This window comes from Fukomys damarensis, unplaced genomic scaffold, assembly GCF_012274545.1.
Source record: "Fukomys damarensis isolate Sample0158 unplaced genomic scaffold, DMR_v1.0_HiC HiC_scaffold_36, whole genome shotgun sequence".
Lineage (NCBI taxonomy): Eukaryota > Metazoa > Chordata > Mammalia > Rodentia > Bathyergidae > Fukomys > Fukomys damarensis.
The window spans coordinates 45,372,381-45,392,182 of NW_022900948.1; the positions used below are offsets into that span (position 1 = coordinate 45,372,381).

Below are 19,802 nucleotides of genomic sequence, written 5' to 3' on the forward strand. Positions count from 1 at the left end.
TTTTTTTTTTTTTTTTTTTTTTTTTTTTGAAAAAAGGTTCCACAAAGTTGCCCGGTCCGTGCTTGAACTTGTGATCCTCCTGCCTCAGCCCTGCAGAGTGATGGGATTACAAGCATGCATCACCACACCTGGCTATTTCATTTTACTTATTTATTTAGTTTTTGGTACCAGGGATCAAATTCAGGACCCTGCACGTGTGAGGCATGTGGCAGAACCACTGTGTTACATTCCGGCCCTTTGTTTTACTTTGAGATGGTCTTATTAAATTGCCCAGCCTGGGCTTGAACTTGTGATCCTCTTGTCTCTCTCACATGGTGTGCAGCTGGCGTTATAAGAATGCACTGCCCCAGCCGACTGCTCCAGTTCCCATGACTTATAGCGTGTTTCTTTCCCAGCTGGGGGTTGGGTGGTCCATGGCGGAGCTTGTGTGTCACTCACGAGGGCCTGTTGTACATCCCTGGTCACAGCGTGCATCTTCCCATCCCAGAGCAGGAGCGGTTGGCACCCTGTGGTACTCGGGCTGTAACAGGTCGTAAAAGCAGGGCCACCAGTTACTTCCTTAGATGGGGCAGGGAGCGGTGAAGGGAGAGCCGGGGGCACCCCGCCTGTCTGACTGGTGTCTTGTGCCGACAGTGCGATCTGCGCAGAGCAGCCCGAGCCCCGTGCCCGCCATGGTGCAGAAGTCGCCCCGGGTCACCCCGCCAGTGACGAAGGCCAGCTCTCCGCAGGTGTGTTCAGCTTGGCTTACAGTGCTGTGTATGTTTTGTCTCGCCTCAAGTGTGCATGTTAATGAGATCAGTTTTCATGTTTTGGACTTCAGATCTTGGACATAGTCATTAGGACTCGGAGAGGAAATACCAGAATATGTGACTTCGGTCTACTGTGTACTCATAAATATAACTTGTACTGTAATGTTGCCCGCCAGACTTGATTGAGGCCGCATGAAGCACCCCCCAGACCTCTGTGTCCGGGTCTCCTGGCGGCAGCTTTAGGGCGGACTTTCTCGGCTCTCCCCTACCTGCACCCCATCCTTGCTGTTTCCTGCTACTTTACCAGTTTCTCTTACCAACGTGGTTGCTTCCTCTTGTCCGTCTTGTGTAGCAGAAGGTGATGCCCATGAGAGGGACCCCACTTGCCCTGCTCCCTGCTTCTCCACCCACTGAACCTGGCTCATGAGCCCCAGTGACGGGGACTCTACACAAGGGACCCTCCATTCTTGTGCCAGTCTCGATGCCATGGCTTCCTCATGCCGCACCTTGTAGCGTTTTTAAACCTTTTGCCTTCCGTTTCAGCCAAAGTCACTTCAGCCTCCTGTCTCAGAAAAACAGGGGCCTCAGTGGAAAGACTCAGACCCTGTGATGGCGGGGATCGGAGAAGAGGTAAGTCTGTTGCCGAGGCTTGCTCTGCCCACGAGACCTGAGCAGCCCTGCGTGCGGCCACCTGTGTAACCGCCACGCCTGGTGGTGCCCGGCCCGTGAGTCAGCGCAGGGGCATCGCTGTCATCGCTGTGCCACTCAGGCGGGGCTCTTCCCATTGTGGCCTCTGCAGATCGCACACTTCCAAAAGGAGCTGGAGGAGCTGAAAGCCCGCACTTCCAAAGCCTGCTTCCAGGTGGGCACCCCGGAGGAGATGCAGGTGCTGCGGACAGAGTCGGCCGACCTGCACTCCTTCCTTCTGGAGATTAAAGAGACCACAGAGGTGCGTGCGCGGGGCTGGGCCTGGGCCTGGGCCTGGGCCTGGGCCTGAGCCTGAGCCTGAGCCTGAGCAGGGTGGGGCTCGGGGAGTCCGCTTGCCTCACCCCTCCACGGTGGGCTTCGGCTCCTCCAGGACCGCTGGCATTGCTGTTTGTGTGTTGTGTGGTTTACCTGGCATAGCCTGAATTTACATCCTACCTGCAGGACCTCATGTGTTTGTGCGGCAGGTTGTAGTGTTTTGAACATCTGTGAGACCAGGCAAGTTAACCCAGCTGCTCTGTGTTTCAGTTTTCTCTTAGACATATTCTCAGCGCTCCATAAAAGTTTATCATGGTAGTTAACGTAGGTGTGGTGGAAATGCTGCTCCCTTTTGTACTGTTGGGTTCAAAGGAGCAGAGTATCTTAGAGCACGTACACTAAAGATGTGCAGCGTCGGTCGTCAGTGTCCTCAGGCTCGGGGCTCTTCCTGTCGTCACCCCTTCCTGTGCAGCCACTGTGCCAAGCACTCTGCCTGGGTCATCTCACCGAGCCCTCGCCCTTCCTGTGTGGTGCGCACTGTTCCCCTCGCTCGCACAGCAGGGGGTCGGGGCTGACAGGGCGAACTCATTTTTGCGCATTCCCGTTCAGTGAGTGCCAGTGCCGGGGTCCCGCCATGCTGTCTCCGGCGTTCTGGTCCTGGTGGTGTGCGGGGAAAGAAGTTCCAGGTTGTCCGCAGTACCCTTCCTGCTTTGCGCTTGCCGTCATCCGAGCACGTATTTTATTCATTAGGACAAAAAGTCATTTTAAGACACACACACTCACACACACACACACACACACACACACACACACACACACACAGAAACAGCACTAGTGTCTTTTTTCCCAAGCAGTAAAATGGTTTCCCGAGGTAAATGTGAAACTGAACGGGTACCTGAGTAAGGTGCTCCTCGTGTTCCGTGTTTGATCTCCACCTTCCATGACCAGCACACGGGTGTTATTTCTTGCACATGCAGCGAGTGTTGTCTCAGTCCATCCCTGCTCCTTTTCTAGTCTCTGCACGGAGACATAAGCACCCTGAAGACATTCCTGCTCGAGGGCTTTGCTGGTGTGGAAGAAGCCAGGGAGCAGGACGGGAGAAACCACGACTCCGGGTATCTCCACCTGCTCTACAAGAGGCCGCTGGACCCCAGGAGTGAAGCTCAGCTCCAGGTGGGAAAAGCTCTCTGTCCTAGGCAGATTTTCAGCGACCCAGGCGGCCACTGGCTTCTTGTAGCTTGCGTTTGGCCCGTGGTCCTTCATCACGTTGTTGATGTCCGACGATAACACACTGTACTGCTTACGTGTGGCTGAGAAAATAGCACTTTCACCCTTAAGGATTTTTAAGTAAAATTCCTAATTAAACCTTAAGCATCATAGAGAACACTGTTGGAGCAGATATTTTTCAATCAAATCACAAAATTAAAGTGGCACCTATTTCTTGAACACCAGCTCATCTGCTCGGTGTTTTTGCGCATTATTTCTAGTCTTCACGACCAGCCGCCCCGCGAGGGTAGTTACTGACCCCTGTACAAAGAGGAGTGGAGCCTCCGGTGTTGGCCAGTCAGTGAGGCCGGAACCTGAACCTGCGTCTCACCTGCCAGGCTCGTTCTTGTGTGCCGAAGTTGAGTTCAGATGCTTTCTTGCCAGTGGTTAATTCATTTCTTCAGCTGCCTGGCGTCTGCCTTGGTCTTGCTGCTCACCCAGTCACTGAGGTTCGAGGCCCCTTTTCCCCAGCTCAGGCAGCGCTGGACTTCCTCAGCTGGGATGCAGCTCTCGGGGAGGACATTTCCTCCTGCTCCCCCGCTCTTGTGAACGCCCGGAGACGCGAGCCCTCCTGGAAGGGGGCCTCTGTTCCCGTGGGCCTGCTTCTGGCCTCTATGCGCTCATCGGACCCCCGGCCCCGCTCTGCACCTCTTCGGTGCTCCCTGCAGGCCTTTTCCCCAGGGCTCTGCTCCCAGACCAAGGCAAGCACAGTGCTTCCTCGCAGGCCTGCTTCCCAAGGGAGTGAGTGAGTGTCTTTCATCACGGAGCCGAGTAGAAAATAGTAGGTGACGCTAATCTAGTGCTCACCGTGTATGGAGCACAGACGAGGAAACCAAGGTGCTGAAACTGCCCGGACCTCCTCACTTAAATCCTTGGCTCTTGATCTGGGCAGCTGACCCAGGGCCACTCTGCTGCAGCGCCCAGTCCCAACAGCTGAGCGAGCACAGCAGGGACGGACGTAGAGACCTAATGTGGATGTATCGCTGTGGGACTTGGGGACACACAGCTAAGCCAAGAAAAGAAGGGTTTGCATTGAGCTCAGGCGCAGAGTTGGTCTGTGCTGGTCGGTGGCTGTGGGAGGCCGTGGGAGGCCGTGTAGGAGAAGCGCTGGTGTTGCCAGCACAGGGACAGCCACATTGGAAGGGTCAAGGGACAGAGCCCTCTGTGGTCGTCGATTATTGAGCTGAAGTTCCGTTTACTGCTAAGATTCCTGCTGCGTTCTTTGAGTTAACTTGGCTCTTTTTAAATGGCATTTTCTATTTTTCATTTGGGGCATATGCCTTTCTCCAGGAATAATTTTGAAAATACATTTCAGCATAATCAAGTCTTTGCCCACATGTAAAGAGCTTTTCCCAGGATCTGGCATTGGTCTCCATCGGAAAACTTGGTGCTTCACCTTGATTTTTAATTTTCAAGAGCCAAGTGGCATAGCTATGAAATTGAACGGTGGCCCAAGCTAGTGCAGGCCTAGAGTAGGTTAAATGGGGATTTAATGAAGGTAAATTAATTTTCCTGGTGCTGACATTTGTTTTTGACAAGTGAATCCTTCTCCACTGACGAGATGACTTTTGTGTTCCATGCTATGAATAGACAGGCTCAGGATTATTTTCAGCACTGCTTTGTAGGATAATTTCATGTGTATTACAGTTAATTTCATGTGTGAGAGAGCAAAACTAAATGGGTGTACTGTCTGTAGTGGAGTCGGGCGGAAAACTCCCAGACCTCGCAGAGAGGCCAGTGCAGGAGCCGAGCAGGGTGGAGAGCACTTGTCCCCAGGGCCCCACGGGCACTGCGCTCTTCCCCTTCCTTTGTGCCACCCCTGTCCCTGCTACAGAAGCTGGTTTTCTGTTCCTCATTCTAATTGCAAGGTTTTGATGGATATATTAAACCTGTTAGGGTTTTCTTGTTCATTATAGTTCCCAATATAGAAATACTTAAATTATTTTGACTATTTTTGAGACATCGTCCCCCCAAGCTACTAGAAAAACAAGTCATTTGTCTTTTAATTTTTTTCACGCAGGAAATTCGGCGCCTCCATCAGTACGTGAAGTTTGCTGTCCAGGACGTGAATGACGTCCTGGACTTGGAGTGGGATCGGCATCTGGAGCAAAAGAAAAAACAAAAGTGAGCGAGATCTCACCCCCTGCCGTCCGCTGCTTTTTACACTCGTGCTGTGGGCGCATCTTCCTTCGCTCTCCCTGAGACGCAGTGCCGGCGCCCACAGCTGTGAGGAGGGAGGAAGGGTTATGTGGCCTTCAGTCCACAGTCGGCAGGGTCCAAGGCAGGGGGCACCGCAGAGGAGAAACAGCTCATGGCTGGTGCGGAGAAGCAGGGAAACGGGGCAAGGACGGGGCGGGCCGCACCCCAAGGCCCCCTCTTCTGAGCACCTCTCCCGCCCACCGGCGCCTTCGGGAGACACCATAACAAGGGCCTGTGTGCAGACCTTGGAAAGTCCATTCTTTTGACATAACTCGTTTTATTGGTAAAAATTTTGTTACAGAAGTAACATATGATGTTCACAGTAATTTACAGGAGAGAATTTATATTGCAGCACAATTTATAATGGTGTGAAACTCGGATTCAGCCTCATTACTCAAAACTGAGACACGCTCTGATAATGGGGTCACCTTTTTTGTTCTTACTACAGAATACCATATAAGCGTTGAGGGAAGTGCTCATAGAAATCGCACACGGTGTGTTTTATGGTGTACACGATGCATGTCTGACTCGATAGTAAAACATAAGGTCGGTGAGGTAAGATAAACAAGCGTTTTGAGTGACTGTAGGGAGGTGCCAACCTGAGGGCAGATGGAAGGTAATCTCAGTCCATTCACAGTTACGTCTGCAGCTGGGCTCAGGAGAGATTTCTCCTCTGTACTTTCCTGTATATTCTGAGTTGTCTCTTTGAGAAAACATCTGTGTAGATAATGAAACATTCATGAGGAGCGACAGCAGAGAAATAAGAACCTGGGAGCCTCATCTCCCAGCCCTGGGTGCTTGGTTTTACGTGTTTTCTGGGAGGAATAGGAGCTACGCTGAGGGCAGGAAGTTCCCAAAAGGAACTTGAGAAACTGGAGGACCTGAAAATGCTCGCCTTTGCAGCACCCGCCCTCACTGGGGACCACCCGAAGCCAGCCTGTTTGCCTGTCGCAGTGCTGGCAGCCTGGAGCCCACTCACAGCTAGTGCAGGAAGCAGGGAAGGGGAGGTGGAAAAGCCCCAGCCCCTGTGTGCCGGTGCGGACGTGGAGGGCGCGGAGCTCTGCTCACTGGCCAGGCGGATTTCTGGGGCCTGGGTACTGTGCCCCCTTAGCGATGGCCAAGCGCCCTCCCAGCCATGACCCTGCTCCGTGTGTTCCTCTGCTGCCGCTCGTGTTTCTCTTTGCTCATTAAGAAGTGGGCTTCTTAAAAAGTGCATGAGACTCACCGAGAAGCCGGGCTTGGTTTCCCTGTTGCGGCTCCGCAGGCTTCCTACTCACCATGCCTCCTGAAGATTGCTTTTGCGGGTTCGGATTCTCACGTGCTCCAGTTTTCTATTTCAGTAGCAGGCCTCTGTTCTCGACCTGTCTCTCAATCTTCCCTGGTACCTGCTGAAATCTTGTGTCTGTAAGAACTTGTGCTGTTCTCCCCTGTTCCCGGAGGTGTTCACTCAGCTGTCTCTCGACTCCGTTCCTTCTGTTTGTCTTTGTATTTTTCCTCAAGTTGCTAGAAAAGCCTTTCTAAATATTCCTAAGGATTTAGCATGAAAGCAGAAATGACTGGACCTCGCTGTCCACCCACAGACCAGCCTCGCCTGTTTGCAGCAGCTCCTGTCTGCCTGTCCCTGACCAGGCCTTTGGGGTAGGGACCTCCCTGACCCCAGCTCTAGTCGCTGCTTCTTGACAGCAGTGTGAAGAAATAAGCAGCTCCCCTCGCCCACCAGGGAGTCTTCTGTTCTCCTTGCCACCCCCATAACTTGGAAGGAGCAAAGTATACTCTTCGAGCACTCCTGAGCGGCTGGGCCCCGGGCTGGATCCCCACCTCCGCCCTGAGGCTGTGGCTAGTGTGAGCTCTCCTGTGCCCCAGCTTAGCCTCCCTAGGCCTTCAGCCCCCTTTTACTTTCTCGTAACTTCCCGTCTGTCAGCAGAGCACCATCTTACCATTTTCATTGTCACAGTTGTAGGCTCATTGGGTGCGGAACCATTCATATTTCATTTTTCCCGTGGCTGCCCACAGGCGCCTGCTTGTGCCAGAGCGAGAGACGCTGTTTAACACCCTGGCCAACCACCGGGAGATCATCAACCAGCAGAGGAAGCGGCTGAATCACCTGGTGGACAGTCTGCAGCAGCTGCGCCTCTACAACCAGACGTTCCAGTGGAGCCTGCCCCTGGCCACGCCGGCCCAGACCAGCACTCCGGGGTGTGCATGGGAGCTGAGCGCCCTTCGTACTCGGGGAGGGGTGGGCATCCTTAGGGCAGGCGGTCCCGATGTGGCTTGGAAGGTGACTCTGCTCTAGCAATCTCTGTGGTCCAGGGCAGGTCCCCGACTTCTGTGATCCTTGCTCCCTTGCCCGATGAGTGGAGAGGATGCACCTGCCTTTGCGGGGTGTTGGAGAATGAGGCAGGTGCTCATGGGTCAGGGTGTGGATCATTATAGAGCATGTGTCTGGTACTCATGAGGCCTGGGGCACAGAGAGAAAAGAGAGAGAAACAGAAATTAAGAGGAAAAGATGTTGTCATCCCAGCACTTGGGGGCAGAGGCAGGAGGATCACAGAGTTCGAGGCCAGCCTGGGCTATGTGTAGAGATCCTGTCTCCAAAAACTGAAAAAAAAAAAAGAAAAGAAAAGATACTCAGGAGGCTGAGGCAGGAGTTCAAGGCCAGCCTGGGCAGCGTAGTGAGAACTGTAAAAAAATAGGAAAGGGGCCAAGGTGTGTCTCAATGGTAGAACATCCCTGGGTTCAAGCCCCAGTACCAGAAGGAAGAAGAAAAGGAAAGAAACAGGTATTCAGTAGGTTTGAGGAGATGCTAGAGCCATAGTGTTGGCTTCCTGAAAATTAACTGATGGGTTTCCACGGACCACTTGAGTGGAGACTGCACCTTGCACTGAGAAGGCTCGCCTGGAAGTCACTGAGACGAGCGGGGGCGCTGTCTGCGAGCTGCTGCCTCTGCCAGGCTGAGGCACTGCGGAGCTTTTTTCCTTGGGTGGGACACAGTGCTGCTGTCCCCTGGATTGATGACACCCCTTGATCCACTGGCGTGCTTGTGTTGCAAAGTGCTGGTCTCTTGCGTCTGTGTATAGGAGGCCGTGGGCCCCACGGAGCCTCAGCTCCCCAGCCCTGGCTGATTTGTGTGTCACTGTCCCCATTCAGCTTTGACAACGACCTGGAAACCCTGAGCGACGCTTTGTTAAAAACCACCATCGACTCTCACACCAAGCCCTTGCCCAGAGCGCCAGGTAATGTACCCTTCCTGCCCTTTCTGCTCTGCTGCCCTCTTCCGGCTGCTGGCATCTGAAAAGCTGTGCCGGTTCTTGCAGGTAAACTGTCGCCTGTGAAACAGACACAGCTGAGAAACTTCCTGGCCAAGAGGAAGACGCCACCGGTGAGATCCACGGCTCCAGGTAAAGGGACCGGCCCAACCCGTCAGCGTACATCAGGCAGGTGTGCGTGCTTGTTCTTATTCCTCAACACGCCGTCAGTAAAATATCCCACGAGTCTGCTGTCGGTCTGAAAATGGGAATAAACAGCCGCTTGTGTACACCGGGTGAGGCAGCTCAGGGTCACCTGGTTTCTGCGCTGTGTGTCTGCAGTCCCAAAGCCGTTCACAGTGCCCCAGAGGCCCTGCTGAGCCAGGTCCTGGCCTTGTAACATCCGGTTTTGCATTAACACCTCATTGAGGGAAAAGGCCTCTTTGCTTAAGAAAAAAGGCAGTCCACTTTCCGGGATCCTCCTTCTCAGGATCAGTCTCTGTTTCAATGAATTTCCTACTTTTAACCTCAAAAAAGGATGAGGGGGAGGAAAAGCCACTGCTCAGCAGTGATGATTAAAACTATTTTACAGGAGGGCCAGGGATTTGGCTCAGTGGCACCACACCTGCCTTGCAAGTGCAAGGTCCTGAATTCAAGTTCCAGTACCATAAAAAAAATAAAAATATTTTACTGCAAGGAAGCTGAGCCTGGTGGCCCATGCACTTGTAATCCTAGCACGTTGGAAGGCTAAGACAGTAGAATAGAAGGTTCGAGTCCCGCCTGGGCAGTTTAAATTAGAGACCCTGTCTTAAATTTAAAAATAAAGGCACTGGGTGTAGCTTAGTGGTAGAGCGCCCCAGGTTCATCCTTAGGACTGCCAAACTGACAAAAACATTTTGCTGAAAAGAAACCATATAATTTTTTAAATGTTGCCATTAAATTATCTAGATAATTGCCTTGTTTTTTTTAAAGCATTTGCTATAACCTGCTTTACTTTAGTGCCCACACTTGCATTTTTCATTGAAATTCTGCGTTCATTTTCTTTTTATACCAGCAGCACATGCCTTTTGGTAAAATCCATTAAAATAGCTGCAATTTGATTATTGTGTCACAATTTCTTTTTTCCTGTAATCTTTTAGTGCTAAATTAGGCGAGTAATGGTCATAGAAAAGTGAATTTTTAACTTTTTCTTATCTTAGCATGTTTTCTTGGTAGCTAATTGAGGAAAATTATGGAAAACCATGAAGAACAGTAAAAATTACTTTTTATCTTTGGCGCCTCAACTGTGACATTTTCGTTTACTCCCTTTTTTCCTTTGCAAATATAAATCTGATTTTTTGAAAATGACCTGGGAATTATAAAAACATTTACAATTTTGTGCTCAGTTTTTAACCTAAATTAAAAATTTATGAGCCCTCTTTTTTTTTTTTTTTTTTGAGGCAGGGTCTCCCTATGTAGTTGAGACTGACCTGGAACTCACTGTGTAACCCAGGCTGGTCTCGAACTCGCAGCGATCCTCCTGCTTCTGTCTCCCGAGTGCTGGGATGACAGGCGTGGCCACCACGCCCGGCCTGATGAGCCCCTGTTTTAAAAATACGGAAAGTTAAGATTGGTGCAGATCTGAAGGAACGAGAACCTGCGCACTGTCAATACAAATGGGTACGGCCTCTGTGAAAGACTGTCGTGTGGCTCCTCTGAAAATTCGAAACAGCAAGACTTTTTCTCAGACAAAAAAACTAGAAATTGAATTTCATTTTTTTTCTCTTAGAGGCCCAAAGATGGAGAAAAAAATTTATGAAGCCTAAGAATGAAAGATTACTTGGTGTAATTATGATTACATGCAGAATTTGATGATTAGAAACAAAACCTATGGGGCTGGGTAGCAATAGAGTTTCTTGGTCCAGGCTTCCCACTCGTCGGTATATATATTCCCAAGTTTAAATCGGGGCTTCCGGAGCCGTTTCTGCACTCATTCCGAGAGGAAGCAGTGTGTCTGGATGGACGCACAGATTGAGACGTCCGTCCGCCATCCGGAGCTGGCCCCAGGCGGGCGGTCACAGGGTGCACTGGTCACTGGGGATCTCACCCAACCCCGTCCGCAGGCCATGCTCCGAGAGGAGGTGATGCTCCCTGGGGCGGGCTGTTGGCCGTCTTGCGGGACAGGAACAGTTCTAGAAGTAGAGGCAGCCAGCGGCCTGGAAGTGCTTGATGTACGTACGAGCTGTGCACTCCGGGTCGGGGTGGGAAGGTGGGCATCGGGAGCCCTCATCCTGCCTGCCCCGTACCTTCCTCGGCTGCACTGGTGCTCAGTGCTCCGCTGGCTGCTGAGGTTCTTCTCAGAGCACCCTGCTCACAAACCTGAGCCACGACCCCCTTCACACTGCGCGGGGACCCCTGGGGTGACACCGGGCTCCCTCTGCTCCTTGCTGCCCACGACCTGACCACGCACACCTCCCACAGAGGTACTTGTGGCGTGAGCAGGAAGTGTGCTGTCCTCCAAGGTGTGCTGCATCTTAGGAAGGCTGACTCAGCACGCACACATTTTTTATTTTTCAAAATGTGAGGTAGAACCCAGAAAAGTACACAAACCCAAAACGTGCCTGTGTAACCTGCAGCAGGTTCAGAAACAACGTGCCAGCTTTTTTTGTTGGTCTATTTTCTGAGATAGGGTATCGCTGTGTAGCCCCGGCTGACTTCAAACTCCTGGAGATCCTCCTGCCTCAGCGTCCTGAGTGCTAGGATGACAGGTGTGCGTCACCACGCCCAGCTGGTTATTTTTTAATTTATTGTTTTGAAAAAATTGAAGGAGCACAGTGAGCACTGCTTAGCCGTTGCCTGCACAAGAGTCCCGGGCCTCATGCTGCTTCGACTGCAGTCTTTGGCTTTGCCTTGGGGGTGGTTGGTGCAGCATCCCATAAATGCCGTGGGACAGCCGGCATGCTGTCACCTGCGGCCTGAGTTAGAGGACGTCCCCAGCTGCAGGCTAATGTAAGAGCTGCATGTCCAGCTGTGTGTGGAGTGTGCTTCTGACCGCGGTTTCTTCGTCCTCACGGGTCTGCTGCTCATCAGCCCAGGCAGGAGCTTCTCTATTTACCCTTTCATGTTTGCCCTGGGCATTTCCTTCCCTCCCCCTGTGCATTGTCATCAGTATCATTACTATTAATTTTTTTACTTAGGTGTTGGGCTTTAAACCAGGGCCTTTGCGTGGAGTTAACATCTCCAGCCCTTGTTTATTTTCAGACTTCAGTTGCCTGGGCTGGGCTATAATTTGCAATCGTCCTGCCTCAGCCTCCTGGAGTGATAGGATTATAAGTGTGCACTGCCATGCCAGCTCTTAGTGTTTTTGCTCAAGTATTTCAGAGTAGGTTTTAGACAAGAGCCTTTACTCCTAAATATGTCAGCCAGCATCCTCTGAGACAAGGCCATTCTCTTACAAAACCATAATACATTTAGCAGGTTGGGGAAATTTGACATGGATGGAATACCGGATCTAATATGATCCAAACTCAGATTTTGCCTGCTGTCCCATTTGTGGCCTCCATGTTGACTTTAAAAAAATACCTAGGTCCCGGTGCTGGAGTCTCCATTGCGTACGATGCCTTCTCTTGTTCTTTTTCTCCTGTTTCGCTTCAGTTTTACTGCTGACACGTGCTTCTGCATGCCTGTTTGGTTTGCCCATTTCTGTCTTTGCCTGCTGCAGAAGTCCCTTCCTGCATCCCTGGCGGTCTCCCGTGTCCCTCGGCAGTTCCTCTTCTGTCTGTGACTCCGGCATCCCGCCGTGTGAAGGGCACGCCCACGGTCCCCATTCTCCCGCGGTGCACGCACTGTTCAGGTCAGGCTGTGTGCGGGGCGTGTCCTGACTGCCTGGTGCAGGTCTCTTGGAGGCCATGGCTGGGAGAGGCACTGCTGGCTCGTGCCCGCACCCTGGCCCTAGGCCCGGCTGTAGCTGCACCAGGTCTGAGGTGGTCAGACCGCCGGTGTGCGCAGTCCGATAGCCCACATTTCTGCCAGCCTCGATCTGGTCGTCTGCTCTCTTCGTCCGTTGTGGCGAACCCTTCGTGTGGTAGGTTTATTGTCTGGCTGTCTTCTGGGACGCACCTAGGTCAAGCTCCCCTGTCCAGGGGTGGTCTTTCTGGTTTGCAAGTTTGTGTTCGTTCCAGTGCCAGACCTCGGTGGGGTTGGTGTGACGCTCTTGTTTTTGTGTTTTGGAGGACAGATGTTCTTTGGTACAGATTTGTTAGTCCCCTCTTTGACAGTTAGCACTCGTGTTCTGTTTAAGAATCGCTGTCTGGGGAGTGAGACTGTTATCCTGGGGACGAGAACGTTTGCCTTGCCGAACTCCCTAGCTGGAACTGCTCTTCTACAAGGACTCCTGAGCCATCACTTGCATGTAAAATCCACTTTGCCCCTCCGAGACTTTCCCCTGGGTTGTTCCCGGTCCTCTCATCATATGCCGCAGCACCCTCTGGTCCGTGTTCTCCCTCCGCCTTCTGTAGAAACCCTGTGCATATGGAATCACACTTCTCTTTTGGTTCACAGAGGACTGTAACTTGTTTTAGTAGCTCTTTCCTTTTTATTGTTATGTGAATGTCACATTGCGGTTCTGCGTCTGGAGTTGAGTTTTGTGTCTGAGGTAGAGTGTGGCTCCCGTGTCATCCTTGTCCAGCACTGTCATTTTTTGTTTGTTTGTTTTCATTTTTTTGAGACAGGATCTCACTGTGTAGTTGAGACTGACCTAGAACTCACTATGTAGCCCAGGCTGGTCTCGAATTCACAGCGATCCTCCTGCCTCAGCCTCCCCAGTGCTGGGATGACAGGCGTGCACCACCACGCCCAGCCAGCACTGTTTTTGAGAAGCCTTTTCTCCCCACCCAGCCCGGCCACCTGTGCTGCAGATGAGGCACCTGTGCCTGTGTGTGGCTGCTGATCTTGTACACAGACTGACCTAGGCATGGCCGCAGCTGGGCGTGGTGCCGTACACCTGCAGTTTCAGCTATGCCACAGGCCGAAGCAGGAAGGTCGAGAGTTCGAGGCCAGCTTGTCCAGCTTAGAGAGGCCTGTGTCAGTGTCACCCAGGGGCTGGAGTGCTGACCTAGCATGCAGGGTCAGTCCCCAGGACCCCCACCATGCCACACCAACTGAACAGCACAGTTTTCATACTGGTGCTAAAGTGAGACACAGTAAGGCTCTCTCTGGATCCTAGAGCTGTGCTGACCAATACAGTACCGTCCTTGGATTGCATTGGATTTAAATGCAGGCTTGGTTCTGTGGTCGCAGTAGCCACGCTCAAGTGCTGAGGAATGAATCACACGTGCATAGCAGGGGCCACTGCAGTGACAGCTCTGGCATGGAAGGCACCGTTGTTGTCACAGAAAGTTGCGCAGTTCAGGCCAGGGATTGGCTGGCCTTGAACTCATGGGAATCCTGCTGTCTCAGCCTCCTGAGGTCTGAGGTTACAGTTGTGTGCCACCGCCCCGGCCTTCCCTTAATGTTCTGTGTGGAAGACCCATGCATCCTCTGGTAGACTTATTCTAAGAATGCTACTTTTTACCTTCTTTTAAAGATGGATATTTTTGGCCATACAATTTTGTGTTGGATACAGGTTATAGAAGTACGTTTTATTTTCGCGTATTGACTTTGGCCGGCAGCCTTGTAAAACTGTCATAATAGCCGGGCATGGTGGCACACACCTGTAATCCCAGCACTTGGGAGGTTGAGGCAGGAGGATCCCTGTGAGTTCGAGACCAGCCTGAGCTGCATAGTGAGTTTCAGGTCAGTCTCAACTACATATGAGACCCTGTCTCAAAAAACAAACAAACAAAAAATGTCATAGTAGTAACATGTAGTGAAGTCTGTATAGCTCTTCCTTACACTTGTTGCTATAGAAGTAGTTACGTTGTCCATTGATTCCGACCCTTTTGTTTTTGTCCTCCCAATCTTTTGATTTCTTTTTGTGACCTCACTGCACTGCTTAGTTTTGGGCGTTCCATTTGTTTTGGTTTTTTGAGATAGTGTTTCATGTGTATTTTAGGCTGGCCACAAAGTCAGAGAGGTCCTCCTGCTTCAGCCTACCAAGGGCTGAGGTAACAGGTGTGGCCGGCCAGCACTGCGTGGCGTGTCCAGTGCAGTGTCCCGTACAGGTGACTAGCAGTGTCCGCACCCTGACCTCAGAAGGCCCGGTCACTCGGGTGCATCTTTCCGCTCTGCCTCAAGCCCTGGGTGGCACTCTGCCTGTCCTGGGCCAACAGATGCTCCAGAGGAGTGGGCTCCCTGCAGTGCCGGAAGTGGCTGCCTCCTCGGTCAGAGCAGGGCGCAACCCCCTCTGCTGGCGGTGGACTGTCCCCACCAGCAGGTTTCCTGCGCCCGGAGGGGCTGAGAGGCTTAGCAGGCAGAGCGAACCCCTGTATGGAGCAGATCACAGGAGCTACGGAGAAGCCGCTGTTTCTTCCCACCAGCTGTGGACGACAGCCTTCTCCAGCTCGGGAGCACCGGTTTTAGAAAAACAGTGGTAGGCACCACGGCCCCGGGGAGCGCAGGGTCCGCCAGCATTTCCGCTGGGCGCTCTGGCACACTGTCCGGTCACTGCCCCCAGGCAGCATCTGTGTCCCGTGGCTCTTGGGCGGAAGTGCAGACGGGGCGAGTGGGCTGGATGGGCTGCGCCCCCACCTGGTCTGGGGAAGATGCCACTCACGCTCGAGGGGGCGTCAGTGGAGCACAGAGCCCTGCGGCTCAGGACGGGGTGCTCCTCTCCCCCAGATGCCTTCCTCGCGCCTCGGTCTGTTTCCCAGTGCTCCGCCGTCCTCTGCTGCTCTTTCTGCCCCTGAACAGCTCCTGAGACTTCCTGAGGCCCGCTGGGTCATCTGTGACAGCCTCCCTATTTTAAGGTCACTGGTTAGCAGCCTGAATTGTTTCCACAGAATCTCTGTCGCCGCCTCACGTGACCATGTGTGGCACCAGGGGCGGAGGTCATTGCCTGATAGCCTGAAGTCCTCTGCAGCAGGGTGAAGCTCAGGTCTGAGACGTCAGGCCTGCCGCTCACCGACATGGTGCCTTTGAGCGAGGTGCTTAGCCTGTGTCGGCAAGAGCTGTGAGTTCAGGTAACCGCAGCTTCTAGCTTAGCGGAGGAGCCTAGCAGGCCCTCAGGAGGCCTCGCCTGCAGTCCCGCTGCTGCCCGTGGCGTGGATGGGGTTTCAGTGGCCCTGCCGCACCCTTGCGTGCCTCGGGGTCCTTCAGCACATACCCTCCAGTAGAAGATTCCACACAGTACCTAAGTGCTTCGTGTCCGTGCCGCCCACGCGGCCACTGACCAGGTGAAATGTGGCTAGTGCCACCAAGGGATAGAAACTGTTACTTACTTACCTCTAATTACTGTACATCTCAGTGGCTGCGGACGCTGGAGGCTTCCAAACAGGGCGGCGCGGCCTGGCGCGTAGTGGGGTCCCCGGGAGGTGCACTTACAGTGTGGTCTGAGACTCCCAGAGTGACGGTGGCGGCACAGACAGGCCAGTCTGTGTGCTTCAGAAAACTCGCGAAGGGAGAAGGCCTAGACATGGTCTTTGGGTTTTGTTTTTTTCCAGTAGGCAGGCAGTAACATACACTCTGAAATTCATGGCAGAAAGTATATGGTGAAGCCTTACTTCATAATGTAAAGCCAGGCGTGGTGTGTGTGTGTGCGGCTGTATGTAAGTGACTCCAACAGCCAGATCCAGAAGATTCGTCAGGTTTATCCAGAAGTTTTGTCTGTTTCTTTGTTTGGCACTGGGGATGGAACTCAGCAGGTGGCAGCACCACTGATCTAAACCCCGGCCCCGTCCAGTATTTTTCACACTTACCCCGAGGCCATTCTGTCGTCAGCTGGCTCAGGTCTGCCTCGAAGGCTGTTGTCAGTGAGCGACAGACACTGCGACTGTTCCCCTGCGCTGGTCTCGGTGTTGCCTTTTCTGACGGACAGTTTTCCTGCTGCTGGGAGCTTCTGGCGAGGTCTCCAGCTCTTGCTTTTCCACCACGTTAGTTCCGTCTCTCACGCTCTTGCGGCTGGGCTGCCCTGTCTTACGCAGCTCGGTTGGTGAAGCGGCCCCCACGTGAGCCCGGTGGTTAGCTGGCCCGCCGAGTGGGTGTCGGCGACAGTGCAGCCCGCGCGCAGGGCCGCGCTGAGTCCTCTAACGGTGCTTTGTTGGGCCTTGCAGCCAGCCTGTCCCGGTCGGCCTTCCTGTCGCAGAGATACTACGAGGACTTGGACGAAGCCAGCTCCACGTCGTCCATCTCCCAGTCCCTGGAGGGCGAAGAGGTGCGGGCGTCCTGCAGAGATGACGAGGCGGTGGCCCAGGTGCCGCGCCACGCACCCGTGGCCCGCACACCCTCTGTCCAGCCGGGCCTCCTGCCCCAGGCGCTGCCTTTTGCCAAATCCCACCTGATCCACGGCTCTTCGCCTTCCGCCGTGGAAGCGCCGCGTAAGTCAGCAGCAGGGAGGGAAGGTCTTCCCCTGACGGCCCCCAGCCAGCGAAATCCGCGTGCCTGCGCTTCAGCCGAGGACCCGTCAGGGCCCAGCACATGGCTGCCGCTCCCTCCAGAAATGAGGGGTTCAGAGGAGCAGTGGGTAGGTCACAGGGAGCAGGAGACTCCGCGGGGTTCCGACAGCGTCGGTGTGGGCTCCTGCAGCCTCACCGGAGTGCATGCACCTCCGTCCTTCAGTGCGTGCGTGAGGACCAGGCGAGCGATTTCCTGAGGGGTCGGGTGGTTCTCACTGCTGTCCCGGCCACCTCCCCTCAGTGCGAGAGGAGGTGACGACGCAGTGCTTTGGCTCTTGGCAGCGATGGGCGCATGAGCCGTGCCTGCTGTCTGGGCAGCTCAGGTTACTGGAAGCTTCTGTCTAAAGCTCAGGGATGTTTCATTTCGGCCTCTTCCCTGCAGCCTGACGTGAGGAGTTGACTGTTGGGACTGTCGGGGCTCCTTTCCCTGGCCTCTTTCCTCACTTCACCTTTCCTTTCCCTCAGTGTCTACACCTGCTGGCAAAGTTATTCCTCAGGGGGCTGACAGCACAATGCTGGTGACAAAAACGGTGAAGCACGGTGCTCCCGGGCCCTCCCACCCCATCGCCGCCCCGCAGGCAGCCGGGGCCGCAGCCCTGAGACGGCAGATGGCCAATCAGTCTCCAGGTGAGTGCTGGCCACGCGGCTGCAGGTGACAGGAAATGCGGGCTGGCTTTGCCGCCCCTCAGGAGGGAAGGCCATGGGGCCCTCACCCCAGAAGGCAGGCGCTGGTCTGAACGTTTTCCTTTCAAGGGGAGCTGGTACAACTGCCATCTTTTAGTCACCTGGGAAATCATTGGTTCTGGGGTCATGTTGATAATCCCTACTTTTCACTGATCTTTGCTATGAGCCCTAAAATTAATCTTTTCAGCCAGATGATGTAATAATATTAGAGACATCTCATAGTCTAAGGTTCCCATCGATCCTAGGAACTTGTGCTCAGTTTGCATTTCAGTAGTGTAGATTAATTAGAAGTAAAAGTTACCCAAAAGAGCAGGGTGTGGTGGTGCACGCCTGTTATCCCAGCACTCAGGAGGCAGAGGCAGAGGCAGGAGGATCGCTGTGAGTTCGAGACCAGCCTGGGCTACACGGTGAGTTCCAGATCAGTCTCAACTACATAGTGAGACCCTGTCTCAAAAAAACCAAATAAAAAGTTGCCCAAAAAAGCCCAGGATTTAGCCCAGCTGCACCATACCTGCCTCATAAGCACAAGGTCCTGAGTTTGATCCCCAGAACCAAAAAAAAAAAAAAAGCTGCCCAAAAAGTAAGAAGCAAAACCCAAACTCCAACACTGTGTGCTCTTTCTGCTTCAGAACAGCTTTTTCTTGATGTTGTATATAAGCACAAACGTTTTGGCAGTGTTTTGTGGCTCTGCAAGTTTTTGTTTTGTTTTTGTAGGAGGGATGGAACTCAGGACCTCACATTTGCCAGGCAGGTGCTGTGCTGCTGAGCTACGGGATATCCCCGTCCCTATATCAGTTTTTCCATGCTGGGATCTAATAATGTGGGTCGTTGGCCTCCAGGGCTTCAGTTATCACTGGTTATCAATTTTACAGGCCAGGGGTTCTCAGCTTCCCTCTGCTTCTGAAGTAGTTAGCTAGGTTGCTGGCAATCGATGCACAGGGGCTGTGAATGCACAAACACATCTCAGGCTATTCGGGACAGCTCTACAGCCACGGGTGGCCCCACGAGCCGTGAGTACCACGTCAAGAAGGTGATTAGGCCAGGTGTCTTCAAGAGGAGACATGAGGACTTGATTTAGGCAAAAAGGAATTACCGTTAAACAGTGATTAAAAGATCTTTAAGAGGTGTTCAGATATTAAAATCCTTTCAAGGCACCTGAAATGCATACTGAAAGGGAAAGACAACTTCAAACAGTTCCTCTGAGCCTTCAGAGAATGTCATTCTTCTGTGGTCCAAGCAGAGTCTTGGCGCTGTGCCCCGGATCAGGCCCCACATCCAGGTGATCATTTATAAATTTAGAAAGCTATGGTTGAGGAATATTCTGATCTCAGTGGAACTGATTGGATTGATCTCCATTATCATAGTGGAAGGGACTGCGTGTTCTTGTGGCCTCTGAAGAGGGGTAAGAGTTGCCCTAGAGCTGCCACTCTGCCTGGGACACAGCTTTCACCTTTGCCGCAGCAGAGTTAGCAGCGCCCAGCGCAAGCTTACTTAGTGCTCCTCACTGCATTCGTGAGACTTGGGAACACAGTCTGAAATGCTGAGGCACAGGGAGAAGCAGAGCTGGGAGAGAGCACTGTCCCCACCTCTGCTCCAGTGTCTGTCCCACCAAGCTGTGAGCTCCGCTGAAGGAGAAACACTGCAGACAGCTTTGGTGTTCTCAGCACCGCACAGGACCTGGCACAGACCGAGCCACGGGGACAGATGAGTGGCTGGAAAGACCGCGCCTGAGGCTGCTTGTTGCCTGGCCTGTGCTGCCCTCTCGGGGGTGCACGGTAGTCAGCAGGTGCCTCGGCTCGGCACAGCGTCACGCTGACTGTTGGTGGCGCAAACCAGGGGCTGCCACTTTCCACGTGGTGCGGTTGCGGCCCGCTCCGGGTCGTGTCCTGGCCATTCATTTCTGCGCGGCTGTAAGGTAGGTCCCAGAATCGATACAATTCTCGCTCTCTGTTTCCATAGCTGTCAGCACCTTGGCCGAATCGAGCCTGAAGGGCGTGCCTCCGGTGGTCAACGTGCAGGAGTTGAAGAATAACCCCGCAGCCCCTCCTGCAGCCATCGGGTACGTGAGCGGGCCGGGTGTCCGCCTGCGCGGAGAGGGTCTGCCTGTGGGGCCTGCCGCGTCTGCCGCTGGGCTTTCAGGGGCCCCTTGCGGTGTGCGGGGGGGCCTG

The 19,802-nt window shown here is 53.3% G+C and overlaps 1 protein-coding gene across 3 annotated transcripts in view; it reads left to right on the forward strand.

Annotated features, from left to right (window-relative positions):
- Nup214 (nucleoporin 214) overlaps positions 1-19,802 on the forward strand; it is a 73,578-nt gene that overhangs the window by 21,971 nt on the left and 31,805 nt on the right. For all 3 annotated transcript variants that reach the window (XR_002025469.1, XM_010627377.2, XM_033759056.1), the window contains 11 exons: positions 634-728; positions 1,293-1,379; positions 1,549-1,698; positions 2,727-2,885; positions 4,999-5,102; positions 7,191-7,373; positions 8,325-8,410; positions 8,492-8,575; positions 16,609-16,872; positions 17,416-17,577; positions 19,594-19,693. Coding sequence is in view for 2 of the 3 variants with exons in the window: in XM_010627377.2 (XP_010625679.1) it covers positions 634-728; positions 1,293-1,379; positions 1,549-1,698; positions 2,727-2,885; positions 4,999-5,102; positions 7,191-7,373; positions 8,325-8,410; positions 8,492-8,575; positions 16,609-16,872; positions 17,416-17,577; positions 19,594-19,693 (1,474 nt within the window). In the remaining variant the exon portion in view is untranslated. The remainder of the gene's footprint in view (positions 1-633; positions 729-1,292; positions 1,380-1,548; positions 1,699-2,726; positions 2,886-4,998; positions 5,103-7,190; positions 7,374-8,324; positions 8,411-8,491; positions 8,576-16,608; positions 16,873-17,415; positions 17,578-19,593; positions 19,694-19,802) is intronic.